At 42.1% G+C, this 25,002-nt stretch overlaps 2 protein-coding genes, 1 long non-coding RNA gene, 1 other non-coding gene and 1 pseudogene across 7 annotated transcripts in view; 1 reads left to right on the top strand and 4 right to left on the bottom strand.

Moving 5' to 3' along the window:
- LOC136448218 (dual 3',5'-cyclic-AMP and -GMP phosphodiesterase 11-like) overlaps window positions 1-8,323 on the bottom strand; it is a 62,543-nt gene extending 54,220 nt beyond the window's left edge. For 2 of the 4 annotated variants that reach the window (XM_066447480.1, XM_066447481.1), the window contains exon 1: window positions 7,196-8,323. In XM_066447480.1, the coding sequence (XP_066303577.1) occupies window positions 7,196-8,014 (819 nt within the window). In that variant the 5' untranslated portion in view covers window positions 8,015-8,323. The remainder of the gene's footprint in view (window positions 1-7,195) is intronic. The other 2 variants (XM_066447479.1, XM_066447478.1) reach the window with 1 other exon arrangement.
- Window positions 8,324-13,053: 4,730 nt separating this feature from the next.
- Window positions 13,054-21,893, bottom strand: LOC136448729 (serine/arginine-rich splicing factor 4-like). The gene is made up of 4 exons (XM_066448375.1): window positions 21,863-21,893; window positions 21,297-21,441; window positions 20,366-20,504; window positions 13,054-16,042 (listed from the first exon to the last, which is right to left on the bottom strand). Exons 1-4 carry the CDS (start codon window positions 21,891-21,893, stop codon window positions 14,528-14,530), a joined length of 1,830 nt encoding a protein of 609 aa, XP_066304472.1. The 3' UTR covers window positions 13,054-14,527.
- LOC136449225 (U2 spliceosomal RNA) lies at window positions 16,758-16,949 on the bottom strand. Its single transcript, XR_010757999.1, has one exon. It is a non-coding gene; the product is annotated as a U2 spliceosomal RNA (small nuclear RNA).
- LOC136449226 (U2 spliceosomal RNA) lies at window positions 17,917-18,017 on the bottom strand (annotated as a pseudogene).
- A 157-nt stretch (window positions 21,894-22,050) lies between the features above and the next one.
- LOC136448481 (uncharacterized) lies at window positions 22,051-24,898 on the top strand. Its single transcript, XR_010757887.1, has 2 exons — window positions 22,051-22,386; window positions 23,022-24,898. It is a non-coding gene; the product is annotated as an uncharacterized lncRNA (long non-coding RNA).
- Window positions 24,899-25,002: the final 104 nt, after the last annotated feature.

Raw genomic sequence — 25,002 nt, forward strand, 5'->3', positions numbered from 1 at the left:
AGGGCAAATGCTAGGTTGCACATCCAAATTTCAGGTTGCTCCAGCAACATTCACCGATTTCTTCAAATTAAGCTCGTATGTAGCGTATAATACTACTAATATTTCAAAATATAAATTAGATAGTATTTTGTTCCCATTGACCTAACAACATCTTGTTTAGCCGAGGGCAGTGTGTTTTCGTCTTTTTCAGCTCAACTTGCACGATCTATGAAGGGTTTTGGATGGTTTAAAACGAAAAAGTGTTGATTTCTTTATTTCAATTGAAGATTTACCAAATTTTATGAGAGTGACACTGTGTTTTTGTTTGTGAGCTTCCAGGGCTCCGATTGAGATCTTTGGCTCAAAATATAAGGTTGCACACTGCGCTACCTGGGTTTGGAATTAACTTGCACCAACCGAAATCTTGTTGCACTGTGCAACGTGCAACCAGGTATTTCGCACCCTGCCTACATACAAACACAAAAAAATGCAAAGTCTGCTGCAGTACTGTTGGAAAACGCCAGGTAAACCATTTTTGAACTTGACCTTCCTTTGCACAACAACTACACACCTACCAAAAATCATAAAGATTCATTGAAGCTTTCTTAAGATATACTCCTGACATACATAAAGACCCACCCAACAGATTTTTCAACCGAAAACATAATCTTCTCCGAGTACAAGTACTCGGCGAAGATAATAAATAAGTAGACTAGCCTTTAAAGGCTCCTGTCTTGAAGTGAGTGGTTCATACCCACCCACCATAGCAACACAGGTCCACTTCCAACTTCATACCAATTAGAGGTTAAGTCTGAATAACCAAACAATACTGTTGTTTGGTTAATGGATTGATAAGTAATAGTTTCAAGCAACCAAACAGTTGGAGATTACAATCAAAACATTAACATATAGCTAAGGCTACGCCTCTTTCAAATGCTGCTATTAGCATTAGTTGACAACCAACTTATAGCACGGCTTTTTGTCAATGTCTAGTTAAGCCTGGTGTATATGATTCTGCTGACGTTTCATTGGACAAGCAATAAATTTGGCAGCCAATTGAAGGGCTATTTTGATAAGTAAATCAATATCACAAATCTTTTTTTAACTGTTTTCAATTTCCCTAATATAGGACTGCTGAAATCTAATTTGGTGACCTGAGCATGATTAGGGAAATAAAATAGAAAATAGTGGAAGCTTTTGAAACATCTCACTTAAATGAAAACCGAGTTATGCTAGCCCTGGGATAAGCTAGCCATTTCATTCTTTTGAAAGCAGAGAATAACTGTCACTTCTAGCTGAATTTCAGGCCCTCGGAAATTGTGTCCTTATTGTTTGGGGAATGTCAATCTTTGAACTTGGTCATACAGCAAACCTCACTCACTCAATAGGCAAAACCAAACTGCATATACATGTAGAGAAATATATAATGAGTGATTGTCAAGATACATGCTTTAGAAATTCAAATAAATGCTTCCAATCATAAACGTTGAAAATTAGGGAAAACTTTTCTTGCAAGGGTATCATTAGTATTCATCCACATCCACCACATAGCATGAGACTTGATCTGACATTCTCTCTGTAGTTGGTTGAAAATGGACCCTGTTGCCCTTGAATAGGCAGTGTGCTTTCTATATGAGGATGCTGCCCCACCCTCCCTAATTGATTTTCTGGTTGGAATGGGACTCAATTCCACTGGGAGAGAGACTAGCAAATCCAGAAGGAATGGACTGGGTAATCCTATTTGACAGAATGTACAGGGGGAGACCAGTTTTGATTGGGTCGCACAGAGGAGAAAGGACAGGTAACCTAATCAAAGGTAGACTGAGCGGGGAGGGCCCCAACAGCTGCCACCCGAGTGTCAAAGGTCACACAATGCAGGTCCTAAAGTCTAGGTAAAAAAACATACGAGTCTAAATACATAGTACAAAGCAAACTGATCAATAATTTCTATTGTGCATTAAAATGACATTCTTTGCATCATCAATTACTTATTAATTTTCTTCCTTTTATTGTAAATACATAGAGATCAAAATATTTCATATTGTCTTTAAGAAACAACTTCAGTTCCTCTCCAACTACATCACTGATTTACGATAAACAACTCACCCAATAAGTAATTACTCACTTTAATGCACAGAAGTCACTCTGAAGCACAACCACCAAGGACTTGCACCACCAAATTAAGAACACTGAAGTGGAAAAGGCCAATGAATGACTGGCATTGACAAACACTAATAGCCAGGTAGGCTATAAACCTCTAGTGTGAGTTATTTTACAACCTGAGGAATCATTTGAAGGGATATGGTCCAGTAATCAGGCACACCTCATGCATAAACATGTATTGCCTGCCCAGGTGTCCAATATTGTACATTGTCGAACATCTTGTTGTATTTATCATAACAGTACTTTAGTTTGGGGAACAGTTGTAACTGCCAGAGAGAATGCAGTATACTGTAATTCTTGTTTCTTTCACTGTAACTTTAGTGTTATGTTCACTGTTTTCACGGTCACCTCTGCACCGTGAACTTATCATCACCGTGAAAAATCTGTTGTAGTTCTTTATGATTCCTTCATTCTATAAATCACTCGGTGCCACCATGAAGTAAATGTTCAGTGAAGGTGTCCAGTTTCCTTGCACCCTGAAATTTTGCTACCGTGAAAATAAAGTGAATTACGGTAGTTTAAGGGTGTTCCATTGCAGTAGAACTAGAACAGGCATACTATATAGAGCGCATGACATACATTTAAACCTTTACGTGTAAAAGAATCAAACACCAGAAATCAAAACCTGTGGCACACAGAATATTTTTCTATCAGCTACTATAAATACATTACACCAAGGAGGTTTAAATACTAGGTATTTAAGCCTCCTTGATTATATTACACTTAAACTCCACCATTTCTCCGGGCTAGGACATCCTGCTTTACCTTTCGTTACAGTGAAATCATTCTCTTTATGGCAAATGGACAACCGTTATGGAACATCTTGAGTATTGTTTGATTCTAGATCCAAAATGCAGACCAATGAATAAAAGCTGTCTACTAGATACTCAACCCGGGCTGATGCATATAAACAAGAAAGACGTTCTGTTTCTCTGCAAATTCCACAGCTCTTTGCACAGCCTAGAAATGTCTGTGGTTTTGATTGAAGTGGAAGAGATGACAAATACATCATGCATGCGAAAACACAAGGCATTTCATTCAGAAATAATCTTATCAGAAAATAAATAATGATACAATAAACAAGTGGGTATGTATCCTTTACTTGGCAGAAGATAAATATCAACCAACTTGTCTCACTCAAGCTTTTTACATAATAATGTACAAGGATACAACACAGTACTTAGTATTACAGCCAATTTCATTGTTTACTCTGCAAACTTTACAAAAACGCAATGATTGAATGCGCTAATATTGTGTTATATTTCTACAACATCTGAGATGCCAGTTATGAATATCACGTACACTGCTTTGTTTAACAGTAAACCTTTCATTTCGACCATCAAGAAGTTTTCAAAATAAAGTAAGAGACAAAATTCAATGCTCTTTTACTTTGTACACATTGGCTTAGACAGTCTACATAGTTCTATTCAACGATGCATGAACACGGCACTGTCAATGTTACCATGGAATGTGACCTTTGTCTGCCATGTTTATACTTAAGAATACCATTAAAAAATCCCATTCTTGGGTCGAACACGAACATTGACATTTTCTACGCACTACACGTCGAGACTTAATAGCAACACGATCGCCAACAACCTTATCCCTATGTAATTAAAAATGGTTGTTTCATCGACCAGTTTGAGTTAAACATTAAAAAAAGGATCACGTAATGCGTACTATCAATAGCATGCAGTTATACATTGCAGCGCAATATGCAAACTTCCCCATATGTTACAATGTAGGTACTTTCCAACAATTCAAAACCTGGAGTGTAAAACCTATTTGATGACGATATATCTTAATAAGACACAAGAAGCTGTGAAGTTTGTAATTGCAGCGCTACGACAAATTTGATTCTAAAAATTGCTTCAAAATCTATCCTCATAGTACACGTATTTCAAAGAGAAAAGAGCTCTTCTCTCCATAGAAAGGTAATGGATGTTATGGATGATTGTCAACATTCAAACCATCCATACTGAATGCAAAACTTCATCTGTATCAGACAAGCTAGGAGCCGCACAAAGGATTCAGTGAGCATTTGAGGAAACAGGCTGTATGGACTCGAGCTTTATCAAGATCTGACCTGCAACAGCTTGGAAAGACAAATCATGACCTTTCCAACAAGGTTATGAGGATGTTTTATTTATCATGATTGCTTAGTCAACTGTGCTGAACAGATAACTTGTATGTGGTGAACGAATGAATGAATGAAGGTAGGGGGGGAGGAAGGAATGAAGAAATGAATGAATGGAGGAAGCAATGAAGGAAGGAAGGAAGGAAGGAAGGAAGGAAGGAAGGAAGGAAGGAAGGAAGGAAGGAAGGAAGGAAGGAAGGAAGGAAGGAAGGAAGGAAGGAAGGAAGGAAGGAAGGAAGGAAGGAAGGAAGGAAGGAAGGAAGGAAGGGATGAAAAAAGTAGAGGAGCTACTGAGATCTCTAATTGTTCCCCACGTGAATTAACAAACTTCAATCAATGACCTCAATGAGGAGAATATACATAACTTCGTCAATTATCCAGCTAATGAAGAGGACTGTATTGCACACACACACGCACAGCTTTCTTAGAAAGGATGGCATTGATTGAAATGAAATATGGAGGATGTTCTGCCTCACTGGACAGAGATGATAGCCCGAGGAATTGATTTGATTTCCACTGAAAGTAGAGCTTAAAGGCCATAACAATTCATTTCCTTGATTCTCAGACATTTTGAAGGAAAATTGAAAACATTTTGGGCTGGGAGAAACGCTTTTATCTGACTATATTCACTCAAAAAATTACATGTACCTTAGGTGCAGACTTTTTCCTCAATTTTTAAGTTGATATTCAAGTTCTGCATTATCATTTTTTTATCAAAACTGACAAGGAGAAAATCAAATTGGGGCATAATGAATAGGAAAGGAAGTGAGATGTGAATATTCAGCCGAAATGCACACAGAATGCCACTTCTTTGTAAATCCAACAAATGTTGAGCAAACAGTGGTCATGGGTACATGATGGAATGAGATAAATGTTTCCGATACCTGGAGTAAATGAAAGACATTTTGTTCAACCCTATCAAAACCAACTGATAAAGGCTTACACCTCACCACAGCTACCGGGGTTTGATACTGGTTTGACGTCTTATTTATTTTCGGTGGCTGACTAAAGGATAGAATTCAGCTTGGCTTAAATACACAGAATTCAGCATATTATTCTTGGAATGAGCCAGTTTTTCTTGAGAAGTAAGACAAGACCCACAAAGGGTGGTCTCCACTCGACCTCAAAGCAGAAGTAAGGATCCAGTTTATTCTCTACATGTTTTATGCCTATTTTTGCAAAACTTAATACACTTTTGTAGTCTTTCGTTTTCTACCACCTAGTACCGGTTTGCCTTCTTCTTGCAATGCAAGGAGACAGGAGACAGCAGACGATTATTTAGTAAAGAATACAGTGTATTATATGTTACAGAAAAAGGTGTAAAAAACCAAGATCCTTATATCTGCTTGGGGATCAGGTCCTCATGATCAATAGGCCAGGAAGAATCACTAAGCAGCTCATGGTTGACTGCATGTGTCACTGTTTCTAAGGTGATGTCTATTTAAGCGATAGGTGTACGCAGTGTGCACGTCTATATTACACAGAACGAGTATAGCCCTTCTTATGCTACTGAAATTCCCAACGATACAATTATAAAACATATTTCAGTGAGAAATTCAAGCATTCGTGTTAGTATCTTGAAAGTTATTGTCTTCTACCATGTTACAATTTTCTTAGACTAATAATCCTGTCTTTCCCAGATAAACATCCACACCCACCTACGTTGAAATCTCTACTGCAAGCTAGACTTCAAACATAGGACGGCTAAATTAGAAGTCACCCTAGCCGCTGTGGACTTGCAATTGGCTACATCCATGTAAAAAAGAAAAGACGGTGTGATCTTCAGATCTCCATTTCTGCAAGTACAGAGTGTTCTAACTCTTTGGACTCTTTTCTTTGTTTATGTCCTTGAGCCACATCAAGGCATCAAGGCATACTACCTTGCATACTGTGTAGTCCTCACCTATAGCCTATGAATAAACTTATCTTCCCTATATGCAGGGTCATGACTGTTGCCTGCAGCAAGTAACGTCAACCCCTGATTTACACAACTTTCTCGCCGCCACCAAGGCTAAATACCATCTAAATGTGGCATCAATCCTAATTGAAGTTTCACCACCTCAAAAAATGCGGTAAGACCTCAAGGCGATTCATCTGCCAACATGTAGGCTTCTCTGGGTGTGACGGCTTACATGAAAGCTCACTTAGGGGCGCAGCCCTGACTGACACATCCCATTGGCTGTGTAACCCTCACCCATCATTATTTCACTTAGCTACAACAGGTTAGCATACTTGCTGTCAGACTGAGATTTCCTTACAGCCACTGTGACCGGAATATTTACTGTCATGTTAGTGGGGTATTTCCGGCGAAATTTCTGTAGGGATTGTAAGGGGGAAAAAATGACTTTCTTCTGTCTTGGTTCTTTGCCTTTGATGCATTTCAAAGTATGGCTAATCCGTTTTTTTTTCTGTGGGGAAGATTCTCTCTTTTATCTTTCAACATCACATAAAACTGCTTTAACGTGGCAACAAGGCCGCGCCTAGCAATCCCCTTAACATCTATGGCTCAGCATATACTGCTCAGACACACATGCACACACACACACACACACACACACACATACACACACACACACACACAAATGCACTTAGACATGTACACACATAACGTTACACACATGCATTCACACACTCACACACAGACATACCCACTCACATGCACATACACACATATGCACTAACACACACATGCGCGCGCGCACACACACACACACACACACACACACACGCACACACACACGCACACACACACACACACACACACACACACACACACACATGAAGACTATCACTTCTGACAGGTAACGTTACTCTTGTATGGAATACACACCCCTGGGGCACAGGTGCAGCTAACACCCTGGGGAATTCCCCTACACCCCTCCCGCGTGTCATATTTCTCCCTACCCCCCAGCTCACCTCGTATGCGTTCGGCAGGTTCACAATCTGCCCTGAAGCCGCGGTGTACCCCACGATACCCATCCCCCAAGGGAAGCGGCTCTCCTGGTCAGCTGCCTGGCTCTCCGCTTCCTCCAGCGTGGAGTGTATGTTGACATCGAACAGCTTGCAGACGAGGTAGCGCTCGCCCGTCTCCTTGCTCCCCTTGACGAGGAAGAGGGAACATCGGTCGGCGTTGGTGAGGATGGAGACGTTCTGGAGAATCTTGTGGCAGAGCAGGTTCACGTCCAAGTCGTTGGAGATGTCCCGGACCAGCTGAAGCATCATCTCCCGCTCGTCCAGCGCGCGGAGTTCCTGCCGGAGCTGCGAGGTCGACACACCCCCGCGCCGAGGCGTGGACACCGAGGACGTGGTGGTGGTGGTGGCCGTGGTGCCTGTTCGTGTGATCGTCTGCGGGTCTATGAACGAGGGGGTGCCGTCCACGGTGGTGAGGATGGGCCGGTACGAGCCGAAGAGTCCACGGGACTCGAGATCGGAGCTGGACACCCTTCGCACGGGGGTCTGTGCGCCTGAGCTCGGGGCAGAGGGCACGGGCTCTCGTGTTGTCATGGTTGTTTGTGAAAGCGCCTGTGAGAAGAGCCACGCGTTCACCATCTCTCGGGTCGCTTTCCGGGTGAAGTAATCCATTGTGAAGTGGGGGTGCTCATCCAACCAACGGTCCATGGACTCGTACTCTCGCCGGGTCGCCTCATCGACCTTGGCCGCCATGCTCACACCTCTCTTCCGCCGCCGGTATCCCGTTAGCCCCGTGCTGGCAGGACCGGCGATGCCCCGCCTCATCACTTGGTAATTTATTATTTCTCTGTCTCAGGCCCGAACTATTCCACAGCCAGCGATGGGGGCCGCAGGTAACGGAAATCGACCGTTTTTTTGTCCCCACGCAGAATAAAATCTCACCACCTGTTACAGCGGTGCGTTATCTGATACTTTCCCCTTAATGCTGGGTCAACCAACTGTGCCACCTGCGACTGCCTGGAAATTCGGGTGACCCTTCTCAAATGTGTCCCACTTGAAATGTGTGCGGCAACCAAGGTAATATGCACATGAAGTGACGACTATACATAACGTCGGTCAAAGTCCGCAGTCTAGTATTACAACCTGCGAGACGTATCGGAGTTTTGTCATGAATCATTAAAAACACAACTCTGACCTCTAAACGTAATATTAATGAGACACCATATATGACAACATGCAACAGGGTTATGGAAATGAAGGGCGAATCTACTGTGGGTTTCAAGATACATGGAAAGCATTCAGGGCAACACACAAAGCTTTGTTAATCCTTCCACTCGACTTTCAATGGACCATTTCTAAGCTAATTATTCGCCAAGCAAGTCATTCACCTCTCTTTAATGTTATAAATATGGGTAACTTTTGGCGCGTAATTCGAAAACAGGCAATTTCTTCCCATGACGCCTGATGTTCGGCATATAATGATAATAATATTTCACGCTGATTCGTCTCAGATTGATATCGTTGACACTTCTTGTTGCCCCTGATATATTATGCAAGCGCAGACGCGAACAAGATGGTTAGGCCAAGGGAAAATGTTGCGTTTTCAGTTACACTACTGTATCGACCCTGGCAAAAACCTGCCTACCCTAGCCTAGTTTGGGGGTCGACGTCGACCGCTGGCAAGAGACGTGAAATTTTCGACCTGACTTCTGGGTGATCACTGGATCATCATCATCATCATGCCAAGGTGTCATCACTCCTGAAGATGAACACCTCCCCTTACCGATTGCTTGGTTACTTTGGCCAAAATCTAGAAAAGAAAAAAAAAGAGGGAGAGAGATATAGAGAATCCCTGCCTACGTACCCTATTTTTGGGAGGTGATCTGAAACACAGCATTCATTTCAATAGGCCTGAGATAACGTACTTGCCCCTCAGTCTTAGGGGCAAAGGGCGCCCTCTCGATGGAACAGCGTGAATAGCAGTTTCTAGGGGGATCAAGTTTATCGCAGAAGCACGCACCTGGGCGACAGTTTCACTTGATGAGACTCTCACACAGTTCAAAGACTTCCTGCAAGCTTTGAACGCCATGAGCATATAAAGTAGGTCGTAAAAGTGCGGTCCCGATACTAGTATCTATGCGTTTTTCTTGACGTTTTTCTTGACGTCACTCTTTTGAAGAAACAACTTCGCACTTTGACATACAATAAAACTTTTTATTATCAACCCAATGAAGATTTATAGGTGGCAATTCGAAAATCTCAGAACTTGTATATTGTCAACTTAGGAGGTATGCTAAAAGATGTTCTTAAAAAGTGCAAATTGTGTGACCGTTTAACAATGCTGGCAATGCATCCGGCAGTGTGTCACGTATCAATCAATCATGAGCCTTTCCAAGTTATATACAAACCGCCCTCGCACTTAGCCTCCTTCGCATACTTCTTGGGGCGCCGGCGTTTATTTTTTAGGGGGGAGCATGAGCTGGTTTTAAACATGGGCCAATGAATAATGCCGGTAGAAGGGGTTTCGTCGCTGAGGGAGTTTCGCCTCGCCAAGAAATTAACACCCTAAGTGGCAAAACTCCACGGGCCGGCATTAGAGAACCTTGGCCCATGATGAAAATCGCGAATCAGCGCTGCAATAATTCTGCGAACGAGGCTACCTTGTACCATCCCGCAGGTATCATTCAGCATCCAACGAGTTTATAGGTCTTCCATAGCCTGGAAACCATACCATCGGGGGCTCCTCGACATCTCTACGGCGCTGGGAGTGACCCCGCCCGCCCAGACTGCTTAGTCCGCTCAGGGTGTGTTTACGGCCTTGGATTAAATTACGTGGCAGCCGAAGTAGAAAGGCTATCAGAAACGGTTCAATAAAGCAGACTGGGCCCGGTAAAACACCCCTTAAAGCCGACCCATAGAGACTGGGACCAGGCTAGGTCTTCCAGGTCCATCAATGATCATCTCTCAAGGAATTCGAACTTCCAGTGATCTTCAAGGTCTTCCAATGATCTCAATAACCCTTGATAAGATTATGTTCACTCGGCTGCCCAGCCCAATGGCCTCAGCTGTCCTGTGGAACGAAATGGTGTCTAAATGCACCTGTCATCGTGAGACGTAATCCAGCTCACCAATTCAGGTGGGATCTCAAACACGCGTGTAAGCCGCTTGGGTGTAGGAACTATTCTATAGGCGCCGAAGCGCTATGCAGACACGGTATTGAAAACTTTTAAGTCCTAAAATGGCTTGGATCTAAATGCCTTTAGCACTTAAGCTCAGTGATTCGCACCTGAGCTTTTTATCAGCTTATAGGCATCCGTGCGTAAGATGTAATAGGCAATTTGGGAGCACTGGTGGTGCTTGGAGTACGCCGACTGTCTCAACATGCAACAAAACTTGGCCATACATGCAACGTGCGTGCGCGCGCGCGCGCGTGTGTGAGTGTATGTGTGTGAGTGTGTGTGTGTGTGTGTGTGTGTGTGTGTGTGTGTGTGTGTGTGTGTGTGTGTGTGTGTGTGTGTGTGTGTGTGTGTGTGTGTGCGTGCGTCAGTGTCTGTATTTGTGTCTGTGTGCGCGCTCGCATACTGTAAAGGGAAGGCACACACTACGTTTTGTGGACAAGTGTGAACTCGGCCTCTCCCTCAACTTCAAGACTCTCTCTTGTAATAACTCCTTCGAGAAAGATCTGAGAGATCGCAGGCTGCTATGTGCGTGTATGTGTCTCTCTATCTCTGTATTGTATGGGCGAGTGTGTCTGCGAGCGAGCGCACTTCGTTCAGCTAAAGCCAGAGCCATGCGGACCAAAAGCCATGTAATTTCGATTGTTGAGATAGTAATGAATCGTTGGAGTTGGTTCGACACAAGTATGCAGCTGAAAAGGGCCATGCATCTTTGAGAAAACGAGTGAAAAGAGAGAATTGGCCATCGATATATCGATCAGACATGCCCGCGGGTCCGCTATAAATAACGCGTTAACGTCATTAGTAATATTCAATTTCGACGAGGTTCAATGTCAACGAAAGGCCCTCATCCACCTAACGACCTCCCCACGTCCTTCGTTCCTCATTCTAGTCATTTGTAATCATAATCCGCAGACGTGTCCAAGGACATTATGTTCGTGGAATTTTCCCTGTTTTACCGCACGGTATGCTAGCGAGTTTAACCGGTTCACTGGTGCTTATCTTGTCACCGAAGAAGATGTAGAATCAGTATCCAGTGTTTTACGCGTTTGTGGTGTACCTGGTATACCGTATTTGTAGTGCACCTTTTTACTCTTCCTTTTCTCCGAGTAACGAATGGAAAAACAAGCGCACTTCTAACTACTGAAATTAAAACACGCGTAAAATACTAAAACACTGGGTCGAATCCTACATCTTCTTCGAGATTATATAATAAGAATGCTACAGAAACGTCAACATGCTATCAGGATAAGAGGATCAAAGTTGTAGCTGGCGCTTGGCAAGAAATTCTAATGTCGACATAAGCGCATCCACGCATGGTTAACTAGCGGTCTTTGATGGTTTTCCCTCACGGCAAAATGTCAAAGGTGTGAGAGTTATTTTCTCCCAAGCTCTTATTGAGTCCCATAGAAATGGCTACACCTTTTCGCTGGCACTTCTGAGCACTTTGAAGTTACCTCTCGGCGCCTCTTAGGATTTGAGTCGTGTGGGCAAAAGGCTTGCCGCACGCAAAGTTCCCGCTTTGAAGTTCTACCAGCACGCAAACACTAGAGAAATGAAGTTCACAATCCAGTGGGTAGGAGTGCATTTTCTAAATATCAAATGTAGTGAGTTCGTGATTGAAACAGACCCCGACATCCGCCTGGGACGGTCTGAGCCGGAAAAAGCTTCCACAAGAGACAAAGATATGCACTTTTCTGTGCGGCGATTGGAAAAGTCTAAAGTTAGTTTTTTTCTAATCATAAATTTAATATGAAGCCTATGGGATGCACTCGTCCACATCCTGTATAGTTACATTGGCCCGTTCAAATGGTTTTGACAAGCAACATTGTACATGCATATCTTATTGTTATCTCCACGAAAAATGGACCTTTTTTCATGGAGGTATTGTTTTGAGCGTGTCTGAGTGCGTGTTGGTGTGTGTGTCCGGATGCTTGTAGTCAGCATAACTCAAGAACGTCCGGATGGATTGCAAAGATATTTGGTATGTGGGTAGGTGTTGAGAGCACAAAGGTCAAGGTCGATTTTTGGCCCCCTGGTATGTGACACCGGAACTGCATTGGCGTTTTTGTCAAAATTTTCCAAGGAGAATAACTCAACAGTACGGCAGATTTCCGTGTTATGTAATATGCAGGTAGCTTGGACAGAGATGTACACAATGAAGTGCAAATTTGGACTTAATTTTTATCGAGTGTTTTACTACTTGCTTATTTTGGCATTTTGGGCTTGTCTGTGTGTCTGCCTGCACTGCAATTCCTGTGTGTTCTGCCAGGGAGTACTTACTGTCTGAGGTGAAGTCTGCTATATTAGTCTTGCAAGCCATCTCTTTCAGTGGTAACACTATTCTGTTAATTCAAGCCCCGGGCCCTGTCACAAAGATAGGCAGTGTTTTGAAGGTAGCCTGAAATGCATCCCATTCTAGCTCTAGCTCGCTCCTCTGATTGCATCCAAGCAGGACATGATCCAACTTTGATTTTTTAAAATTTACAGTCAGCTGGTGTAGACGACGTTTAAAGACTGGTAGGTAAACTGGCCAACTAGCCCCCAACCACAGATGACCTTGTTCACGACTAACTCCTAACCATTGTCCGGGGAAGTTCGGGAGGCCATGGTCGGCTATGAGTGACAGCGGCTTTAGCACAACTACCTGCATTTCTTAACTAATAAAAGCCCCCAGCGACAAACCTCCGCCTGAAAATAGCTCAGAATGTATTTCAACATGTTCACATATCCTTTCTCTTTTTGATATAGTTACAGCTCTTTAAACTGTAAACAAATATGAATAACTGAGAACAAATGGTGTAACAATTATATATTTCCTTACCTTAGGCCTATATTTACTATGTCAAAATAAAGTGGGGAAAAGTATATATTCTAATGTCTTCTGAACAGACTTTTTAAAGAAACAAAACTGAACAAAACTAAACAAGTTACCAATAATTATCTATCTACTATCAAAATATAGTGGCGAACAAGTACATGTATACACAATACACCTAGATGTCATCTGAACACTCGCAACACTGTACGTTGTAAGGAAATATTTAGTTAGGCACAAACTAGAAAGAACTGTAGAAGGTTAGCTTGCATTTTACTTTCATAAAGTTTCATATTATTTTCTTTCTAAATGTACGAAGTTGTAAAAGCAAAAGCCTTTGCATGACTTATGATTCAAGATAGTAATTTTAGCTTTACCCTAATATGCCTATGTTGATATGATAGATAACTTGCATCAACAAAAACACAAATGTTATTACTTAATAGGTGCTACCTACATACTATAATAAACAACATAACTATGTAAGTCTTTTACCATATGTAAGTATGTACCGGCAATACCGTACTTTGGAAAAACTCTACTACATACAACATTTTTTTCAATAAATTTTCTCTCTTAAATCTTTACTACACAGATTGAGAGCCGGTATCTTATAAGCTTCTCTGCTTCAATATTATCTCTGAGATTTTGCACTTTTTGCTTCAATGATAAAAGGAGAACATCTTTCTTAGTTCTTGGAATGCCAATACCAGCAACTTCTGCATGATATCAATACAAATTCAGCACTGTCAGTTACAAAAGATAAATGAGTGGTCTACTATACTATGTATTCTTTTCTTTGTGTTATGATGAGTGAGTTTAAAAGTTTACCAGCTTTTGAACTCTAGTGGGTTTGTATGAACTGTAAGTTTTTTCAATCAATCAAATTGTAATATAAGGTAAATGAGAGGCTACTTAAGAACAATGAGGGATTAGATTAGCTTTTGTGGTGTCTTGGCTTTCTTAACAAAATTTAAGCACCTTTTAAGACTACTTAAAGGAAAACCAAGCAATATTAGGGCCCGAAGTCTTTTGATTTTGAAATCTATTTATTTTGTTGTTTCTATACATGATTAGTTCAAACAACACTATCACAATGTATAGCAATGTTCATGATGCAAAAATACGCTGTCGTTGTGAGGCCAGGGTTTTTGTAGGCTCACGAAACTAAGGGGATCATTATACGACACGTTTTTGCGCGAACAAAGTATTAAGTTACTACACAAATGTGCTAAACAGTGTAAGTAAATGTCACTACCATAAAGATTTCAGCATTATTTTATCAACATTTTTGGGCACTAATATTGCTTTGGTTGCCTTTAAGAGACAGTGGTTGGTTCTGCTTCAGTCTCCTTGCTTGTGTCTGAAATATTCCTGGTTATAGTGGAAGATCAGTTTGTCATAGTTTTCAGCAGTGGAAGCATCCATGTCAGCACCAGGGGTGAACAGGTACTTGTAGGCACTATTCTTGAAAGGGAGTAGCTCCTCTATGCTGACATCTAGATCTAGATTTTCTTCTTTTGGGTCCTTCTTGGGCCCATCTCTCCTCTTCCTTACATCTTTGGGCCCTTCCCTTTTCTTCCTTCCATCTTGAGTGCTAAGTATTCCATACTTGGCAGAGGAAGGTGTTGGCTTCTGTTCTCTGTTTCTTCTTGGAGGATGTGGAGGGGGTTCAGAGATCCTCCCAGAACCAACCACCAGTGACGTTTTCGCTGTGTTGGCTTTTGGAATGTCCCCTTCATGGGGTAGGCCACAGGAGCAGTTTTGTTTCTTCGAGAAGTTCTTTGCACTTCTTAGCCTCTGGTTGGTGTCTTGCTTATCATAGCTGCTCTTTGGCAGTTTTCCTTCAAGCTCACTTCTGCACTTCTCTCCATCTCTGCTAGAGGGACCTTTTGCAAAGGATGCTTTCATTTCTCCCCTTGGTTGTTGCAGGGTTTTACTGAAGTCGTTTCTCTCACTGTGATTACGTTGGTGCTCTATTTCTGGCTTTTGTTTGAATAGCTTAGGCCATTGTTCCTGCCCCCTCCTGTTCAATGTTTGTGGTTCCATTTTCTTTGGAGAAGACTGATGGAAACCTGCCTCATTTCCAAGACCACTCTCTTTAGAATTATATGCTACTGCCATATGCCCAGTCTTTTCCCATGTCTTCTTACATTGTACCTTCCTTCCTGACCAATGTCTTCCTTTTTTCTTGGCCCAGCCACTTTCTTCTTCTTTAGTGTCATCTTCAGAAGTCTTCCTGCCTGCAGCTTGTTTCTCAGAACAATCTCTTGTGTTGTTTTGAGACCGATATTGCCGATCAGCTTTATTCTGTTTTTCATGCACAGATTTCTTCCTGGCCTCTTTTTCTTCACTCTCTTTAGGTGTAGATGTCACCTCATTAGCATCACCATCTCTCTTTGTCTTTGCCCCTGTAAGGACTTGTGCATATGTAGACACAGGTGACCTCGTACTTGACCTCTCACCTCTGTACTCGGACGAACTCTTTGTCTCATGCCGTGAGGCACATGTCTGCGCAGGCATCCTCCATGTGTCATTACTATTCTTAAATTTCTCTGATGTCTTTCCTCTGGGTGAACAAGCCCTTCCCCCTTGACTCTCTTCACGCCTTGCTTCAGACTTCTTGCCGGCATCTTCCTTGCTTCTCTCTTGAAAGACATGCCTTCTCCTCACCCCCTTGCCTCTCGCAACAGGTGTGGACTTCTCCAGCTCTTTCTTGATCTTGCTAAAGGACATACCTGTATTCTGGCGCTTCATGTGTCCCTTTTCGTGATCTCCCTGAGATGCGGTGACATCATCGATATCAAAGATGGTGCTTCTTCCCTCCCTCGGGACCAGCGTGGTTGTTACTTTTGGTTGCTGTTTGTGTAGAAGAAAAAACAGTTTAGTTAGTAAAAGTTTAAAAGAAATGATTTGATCAATAATTCTCCTCTCCCAAGACATAAAATAAATGATTCAATCAATAATTCTCCTCTCCCAAGACATATCAAGCATACATCGTTTCACACATCACTATGCAGGGGCTTAGCCCCAAACTATGCTTGCCCGCTGCTTATAGCCTCTCCCTTTTGATCATATAGAAAAGGAGCTAATAGTGTTCTGATAGAAAGCTTTCACCGAGATTTTCCATGAAACTACAAGAACTTCAGGACAGGTGCAAGCCCCTTGTAGCTTCTTGAACAAGAGAGCTAAAAAAGAGGAAGAGAGAGGGAGAAAGTTCAGTGGTGTGGTGTGGGAAAAGGAGCTAATAGTGTTCTGATTGAAAGCTTTCACTGAGATTTTCTATGAAACTACAAGAACTTCAGGACAAGACCCTTTTGCTTCTTGATCAAGAGAGCTAAAAAAGAAGAAGAGAGAGGGAGAAAGTTCAGTGGTGTGGTGTGGGAAAAGGAGCTAATAGTGTTCTGATAGAAAGCTTTCACTGAGATTTTACATGAAGCTACAAGAACTTCAGGACAGGTGCAAGCCCCATGTAGCTTCTTGAACAGGAGAGCTAAAAAAGAAGAAGAGAGAGGGAGAAAGTTCAGTGGTGTGGTGGGGTGATCACTGTTTTTAGATTATTGATAGACCCCCGGAGGGGTGGGCCGATCCCGGAGGTACTGCAATACCGGGCCAACCCGTGGCTAGGATGGTGCAAGCACCTAGTCCATAGCCTCCTTCCAAAAATCAATTTAATATATGGCTCCGCGATGCGGAGCGTATCAGATATTAAACTGATAAGAACAGATACTCTTTTGAAGTATTTATACTGAATCACTTCAAGTATCACTTAGTTCTCATCTTGTTTACGCAGCCTTAAGGCGCTCATATCCACTGATACACTCTAGATCAAATTGACTTTCACAGATCGGCTCAGCATTGCTGTACTTCATCCCACCCACCACTCTCGATCCATCCCCAGACACTATTTAATATTTTTGGGTTTTGTATTTTATGATTTTTTTGGGTTTTTTATTTTTGACCTAGCCAACTAAGACAGAGTGGCTAGGCCTACAACTACCCATAAGGCAAGACTCCTAAGGGAGCCACAAACTTTAAAACATTACAACCTCAAGGACAAGTGTGTAACGTCCACACTCGCCCAAGAGAAGCCCTCAGCCCAGGTTTCGTGGAACCCCCCTGGGCCTCGGCGGGCAAACTCAAACGTCAATCTCTCAATCAACATTTCCTTCAAAAGAAGGGCCAACTCAGCCTCAGAGTGATGCTTTTTGTTATGCTTAGCATCACCCCGCGACCGCCAGATAATATTCTTTGTCAGAGCAGCCAAAGCCCCCAGGACTCTGGCTGCCCTAACCGACACTCCTGCCGGGGGCAATCCCCACAAAACAAAGGACTCCGACAGGATGAAACCCGGACAGATCTTCCTGACTATCAGCCCCTCCAGCCAGGTCCAGGCTTCCGCAACATACGGACACGCATAAAACACATGGGAAACACTTTCCACTTCCTCACAACCACGTCTTGGACAGTTCGGGGACTTAGCAAACCGTCGCCAGGAGTGGAGCTTCTGGTTTGTCACCAAACCATCATGTGCGAGGCTCCAGCACACCATCCTCTCCCAGTTGGTGAGAAGAGGGTTGAGGATGGATTTCCAAATCTCTGGCCAGTCTCGACGCGGGTACTCTCTGACACAGCGAGGTACATTGTTCTCCGCTTCTAGGAGTGCCGTGTACAGAGCCGCGACCGAGACGGAAGCCCACTGGATGTCCATGTCTCTCTGCTCGATGGTTTGCAAGAGCTGGGCAATATGTGCATAATGTGGGGGAAGATCTACCGAGTGTGGGGATAAGAACAGATACTACACTTGATCTTAGCCAAAAGGCCGAGAAGCGATACGGTGTACAGGTGCTCTTTTCGCCCAGTTCAGTGTCTAGCCACATAGCTACATGGCCAGATTGTGAAAAATAATCCGTCCTGTTTCAATCCTAATGCTTCATTCTTTCCATTTGTATGAAAGAGTCCTGTTAGGGTTATAACTGCTAGATTTTTTGGTGTAGTGCCTGGTCCAAAGTTTTCCATTCCATCAGAATTAGAAGGAAAAACTTGCCAACGTTCTCATGTTTTGAGCCTTGGCACGCGTTAAGTGTGGCGTCGGAACAATGTTTGCATAGGATTTACATGCCAAATGAGGCTGATTGACCTTTAACACCATTGATGGCTCTAAGTGGGTTTAAATGACCACTGAGTGTGTATCAGACAGTCCTTTAAGACAACTTTCCACTGCCCTTCTGTGATCACAAGTCTGAAGGATGAGAGCTGCAATGAAAGCTAAGATTGAAAATAAGCACAGCACGTAGACACACAATAAAAAAAATGTCCAAATCCAGGCTTGGACGATCCCCTTCAAAGACCCCTAACATGCCAGACCATCATGCACTGCTGTTTGCATCGTACTGAATGATAAGCCATGACCAAATAAGGAAAAGCCATTGATAGCAGTCTTTTTGGACAGCTGCCCTCCCCATGGGTTGTATTGTGTCTGACTGCTGTTGCCATACCCATTGAATCTTTCTTGGTTCCTTGTGTCCTGCTTGCATACCTTGTCAATACGCAGTCCTCAGCTGTACGTAATCATAAGGTAACAACAGTCAAGATAAATCCTTCTACGTGTGTGATGCATACTCGTTTTCTCTGTAAAAATTTGTAATTTCAAGTTGTCGCAGTCAGGTTCCTGCTACGTTACTAATACTCTGTAGGAAATCATCATGGTAGTAAATTACTCAAATTAACTCTTCCGCTGCCTCTGTGTTTTTCATTTATGGTGACTAGATTACTATACACAATGGCTGATTGGCAGCATGAACTATCTCACTACAATCCAAAGTACAGACAACTAAAGATAACGAGTCTACTCCCGGTTTGTATGGTACATGGTAAATGAACAGTTACTGAATAAATTCTTGTTTGATTTTGTAAATTTTGTTCAGAGAACTTATCCAGTAAAGGTTGCAATTATGTAATGTTTTACCTGGAAGTATAACCTTCATCGAAGTACTAATTCTAAGCACAACTTGTACTGTGTGACTCTAAAGAGGATGATTGATACCAAACATGTGCTCCATTTTGGTAGATTAAGAATCGAGGAACATTCTTTTCTTGCCATTCATATCCTCAATTCTAACTCTCTAATTTCACACTAATGACCTCAGCAACAAACTAGGCAGAACAAATGAGTGTTGACAAGGGCTGCCCCCCTGCTACCACAGCAAGACTGATTGACAGCCATTTAAAAATACATAAATCTCATTTGGTAGGGCCAACTGACAATGCACATGTGCCCTATTTAGTCATGCCATGGAACCTCAAGGGGAGTATCATTTTACATGTCTCTCCACAGTCCACTGGTCATTGACCCAGGGTTGGTTGGAATGTCTGTGACTGTGAAACTGTGAAGCTGGCAAAATGAAGGTGCAAAATGAAAGAGAGGAAGCTAAAAATAAAATAGACAGTATCCACCAATTCAAATAAATGACAGCGCAGGGACAGTGCCCAATCATTAGAGAGGAAAAATTTAGTTTACCGTAGAGCCATTCATCTCATAGCTACATTGTCGACAGTGAATGAAAGTGTATTCTAAGGCCACACCAATTCAATTTCTTGGTTAACGGATCAATTTTCGCAACAACAAAAAATCATGAAAACAGAAGGCTGGGGTGAAAACCTGCACCTGACCCTGTTTACTCCCTGAAACTGTGTGCACCAAAGTAAAAACATTCCTCTGAGATTCTGTTTTCATGTTGTTTTTCCAATCTAGCATTTTTTTTTCTTTATTCCGTTGACCAAGAAAATAAATTGGTGTCACCTAACCTTAACTTACACATGCACAGTACTGGTAATACCGTACTGCTCACAACACAAACAACAAAACGGTGTCAATGAAAACATACTTTGGTTGAGCAATTACATCTGGATAATAAAACTGTACCAGGCAACAATACATTAACATGTGTGACATCATCTGGACTTAAGGCCACACCAATTTGATTTCTTGGTTAACAGATTTTTATTTAAAAAAAAAAAAAAAAATTCTAGAAAAAAAAAATCATGAAAACAGAAGGCTGGCCCAGCCTTCTGTTTTCATGATTTTTTTTTCTAAAATTTTTTTTTGTGGAAAATAAAAATCCGTTAACCAAGAAATTAAATTGGTGTGGCCTAAGTCAGTAATAATACTGTACCACACACCTGAACATAAACATGTAGAACATCATCCGGACTGTAGGCCGCCGAGTCCCCATCTGAGAGCCAGCCATCGTCATGGTTACCAAACTGGACAGGAACCTGCTTGTGTAGGGGGTTGTACACCCAGCCTGCATCCCGGGCTCTAAGATGTTCACAGAACACATGAAGTAAGGACAATATTATTAGATCTTATGGTCTCATTCATGAGTTTTTTCGCCCCATAGGCTTACATGTTATAAAACGTGTTTTAAATGGGTGTGTTGGCAATGAAGCTATAGGAAATGCATCAAGGTCATTCATTCTCTGTTGAGCACATTTACCCTAGATCACGTGAAAAAACTGCCAACTACCAGTTGGCATACAATTCCTTTTTATGGCAATTACAAACTGCACTTTAATAGCTACACCCCCAAAATAGGCACTTTCCAGCTAAAAGTGCTTGACTGCATTACCAACTATGTCCGGCTGTGGACATCCGACGCTCGCGGCTGTCAAACTTTACCTCTTAATTTCTTCCGTTACAAACAAGCTTTCATCAGTTTGACGCTTGAGATCAGTCGGGCTGGCTAATAGGGAATTCTACACCGATATAAACACACGTACATGCAGCCGTTCATTTTTTGGGGCACGGAATCGCGGAGTAACTCAGGAATGAGACCTTAAGGTTGACAACAACATGTGCATATATTTTCATAGCCTGGATACCGGACGGTTTCCAGGGACTAAGACAGCCTTAAGTTAGACCCTGCTAGGCGAGCAGATGAGCAGTCCGGCATCCAAGTTTTGATTTTCGCCTCTGGAGAAAAAAAAGGAAATTATGCCCCTCAGAACTGCAGGCAAAACTTTGCAACAATGATGAAAATCATTACCATGGTTATCTTGTACTAAGACCTTTTTGTATTGTGCTGAAATTCAGTCCAAGACTAAGTGTTACCTTGTGCCAAGAGGCCTGGCTCTTCCCCTACCCCTAGCAGCAGGGCTGACCCCCCTGGATGTAGGCGTGTGCCCCCTGGATACAGAGGTTCCTACAGGATAACTGCTACTGTCGGGATCTGCCTCCTCTGCCTCTGAGGGTCCCTCTGGAATAAAACAACAGTGGTCATATGTTTATTGTCACCGCCAGGTACTGTTTTTGGAGTGTCTGTCTGTATTTCCACATACTGTAAATGCAGAAATATTCGCGGTGGTTTAATGTTCGCGGTTTTCACGGTGACCGTTTCACCACGAACTTAAAGCCACCGCAAACATTTTTATACAATACTGTAGCTGTATGTGACTATAGCGCTGTCGCGAACACTCCATTTTCGCCTTAGCGCAGAAAACCACGCAAACTTTACAGTACTAGGCACGACTCATCAGAGTGACAGGAGGTGAAGATCAAAAGGTCAGAGTTGCAGGATTGACAGGAAGTTAAGTTTAAAGTTAGCAGAATTAGTCATGAACCTTGTTGTCTGACAACTTGAACTGATAATTTACATTATCACAAACTGCACTTCCAACCTTGGACAGAATGAATGGGCTGTAGATACATGTAGTGTAAAACACATAGAATAATTCCTTTGTCTAAATAGTACTTGCATTGAGACAGCTTTTCTGTTGATGGGCCATGGAGATGATAAAATGTTTGGTTCTGCCATCTCCAGTGAAAACCTTCTTGCAAGGTATAAATGTACTGCAAACAAGTACTGCCCAAGTAATGTTGGGAGGACAAATCATAACATTTTCCTAGTTGCCATTTTCTGTGAATGCGTAAAATTGCCTCCTTGGTTTTATACAGAAAATGTCAGCTTAGAAAACATACCAATTTAGCCTACCCAACATCTGCTTGGAGATTACTGAGAACATCTGATCCTCTGAGTTGTTTACTCCAAAATGACCTCTGACCCTACTAACTTAAGCCCCTCCCACTGACCCAGCCAGTGACCTTTGAGGCACTAATGAGGGATCCATGAAAAAGAATCACACCAGGGCCACATGGAGTTGGTAGGATATTCAAAATTCCTCAATCTCTGCCCCTTTTGCTGGTAAGAAAGTGTTGTTTTGACTCTTGCAAGTTGCTAATCTTTCAGCTAACCTTCCAATCATTCCTCATATATATTTTCTATTTTTTCTCTCCATGTATTCAAGGAGGTCTATTTAAACCTCCTTGATGTATTGTATCATTTTCCTGACTGGGTCAGTGGTTGCTGACTGAACTTGCCTTCAGTCAGTGACCTTGTCTCTTCACTGTTGTCCAGTTTAAGTACATGTACCTCCAAGTAGGAAAGGGGTGAGAGCTTCATACAAGTGGTAGCTGGCAATGTGGCCTTATGGTTAGGGTTGTTGACTTAGAATCTAATAGTATAGGTTCTGGGTTCAGATCCCTAGCTAGAAAAGGTGATAGTCACCTTCTGTGTCTATCCTTCTACAAATGTGGTAAATCCCAATAAACTAAAAAGGATTAGGTAATATTTGCAAGCAGATGCATAATGTATATGTATGTATGTATACTGCATTTATATTCTTACTCAAACAAATTCATATATATGGTGACCAGCAACTGGTCCAACTTTTGCTACAATATGTAATCAAACACCACAGGGTGTCTGCAACACCTCCTGTAACCATGGTGACATTCTGTGAAGGTAAACAAGAACTTATTATCTTTCTTTCTTTTCAGCCAGATGCAAAAATGTCAGCTGATCCTGTCATACTAGACCACATCAGGAATCTTAACAAACTGTGCAGACTCTGTGGCCAGGCAGCGTTGACATGTAATGACAAGCGAAAGCAGTTGCGGGCACATCCCTGTCTTGAATATGCCAGGGCAATCCAACAGTATGTGGGAGTGGACGTTACTAAAGACAAGGTCTACTTGCACCCTCCCTGTTTCTGTCATCGCTGTCGAGTAAAACTGTACAGGCCACCAAAACATTACGCGCCAAAGGCGATGACTTGGTACGAACACGATGCCTTCGAAAGCGACGGCTGCCCCCACTGCGAAAAGGTTGCATATATAACCAAAGGTGGAAGACCTGTTAAGAGGAAGCCACCTTGTAGACCAAGGACACAGGTGAAACAAGAGGATAACGGACAAGAAGAAAATAATGAAACCACAGCGCAGCCTGAAGGGGATCCATTACATGCATTGCTGGAAAATATGGATGGCTGCAGAGACCATGGAATAACAACAAAAAATAGGTTTCGCTATTGCAAGCCTGTAACCAGACAAAGCACAAGAAACCAGTTGTCAGTATTAGAAGATCATGCTTATGCATTGCCCCAACCCTGACTTCCTTTAAGACACTGTTACAATGATAGAAAGAATCATAGACAAACTTTCACTTAACTTTGTATTTTTGTGATACTATGTATGTGTGAGAATTACTCTCTAACGTTATGTTTATAGGTCTATTAGGACTCAAATCATGTAATCTGTTATATTTTGTCTGATCCTCACCTCCTCCCTCATGACCTCAATGAAAGCAGCCGACTTGAGATTCTCATGAATAAGATTCAAACAAACAAATACTAATTAGTTGGTAAACACAGTTGAACACTGTCTGATAAGACAATGTCCATTTGCTGAGATGAAAAATCAAAAGTATTTGAATGTATATACCATATTTTCCCGAATGAAGAACACACTTTTTTAAACATTTCAAAATCCAAAAGGCATCACAAGTCATTACCAAAGTCAGAGTGCGTATTTTATTTGAGGTTACTACCAGGACACATTAGAAGAGGACCTCAAACCCTTGCTCAAGCAAGCCAGTAACCCAGCTGGGATGCAACAATGCATGGCTCAATACCTGCCAATTTGAGAGTTTTGTAACTTGTCATAGGAAATTCTCAAGTTTGCAGAGACAATGCTAGCGGGGTAAACAAGAGAATCTTTTATGAATCTAAGCAATGGCATTATGGAGAAGTACTTGATTTAAGCAAAATTACCTGGAGAAAAGAGCAGGAACACCAGAAATTTGAATTTATCCGGTTCAAAATGTGTCGAAGATCAGTGGAGAAGGAATACATACTTTATTCGAGGGTTTACATTTTATGTTTCAGCTCTGCAAATTTGTCTGCAACTAGCCCTGAATCAGGGGTGCGTACTTTAATCAAGAAAATATGGTATAGTCTGTCATCTTTTGCGGTGAGTTGGGTTTTAGATAACTAACATGCCTTGTTTCTGTGTCATTATGTTACATATCACAAATGTCAGACACTTTGGTTACTTCTAAGACACAAATAATTGTCAAATCATCATAATCCGGATCCGTGTCACTCAAACGTCCGCCTGCCTTGAATCATCAGCAGCAACAAAGATTATTGTAACATTACCAAATATTTAGCCTGGGTGCCATCCTATTTCTACCGGGGCTCCTACACTTGCTAGTCACCCTAAAAGCGAGTATAGGAGCCCCGGTAGAAATAGGATGGCACCCAGACTACCAAATATTTACCATACAAATAATTGTTGTTTCATGTCATTTGCCATGTCATTTTGTCAAATGGCCATTGTTTTCCGTTCTTGGCCCAAATAAATGATATCAATCTTGATTTGATTTTTTGATTTTATTAGAATTGCAATGGTGCAATACACCTGGAACACAGGCAGCTATTGCTGGTGTCGTGACCCACACACATAATATACCCGTTTTTAC

The sequence above is a fragment of the Branchiostoma lanceolatum genome, chromosome 14 (assembly GCF_035083965.1).
Source record: "Branchiostoma lanceolatum isolate klBraLanc5 chromosome 14, klBraLanc5.hap2, whole genome shotgun sequence".
Lineage (NCBI taxonomy): Eukaryota > Metazoa > Chordata > Leptocardii > Amphioxiformes > Branchiostomatidae > Branchiostoma > Branchiostoma lanceolatum.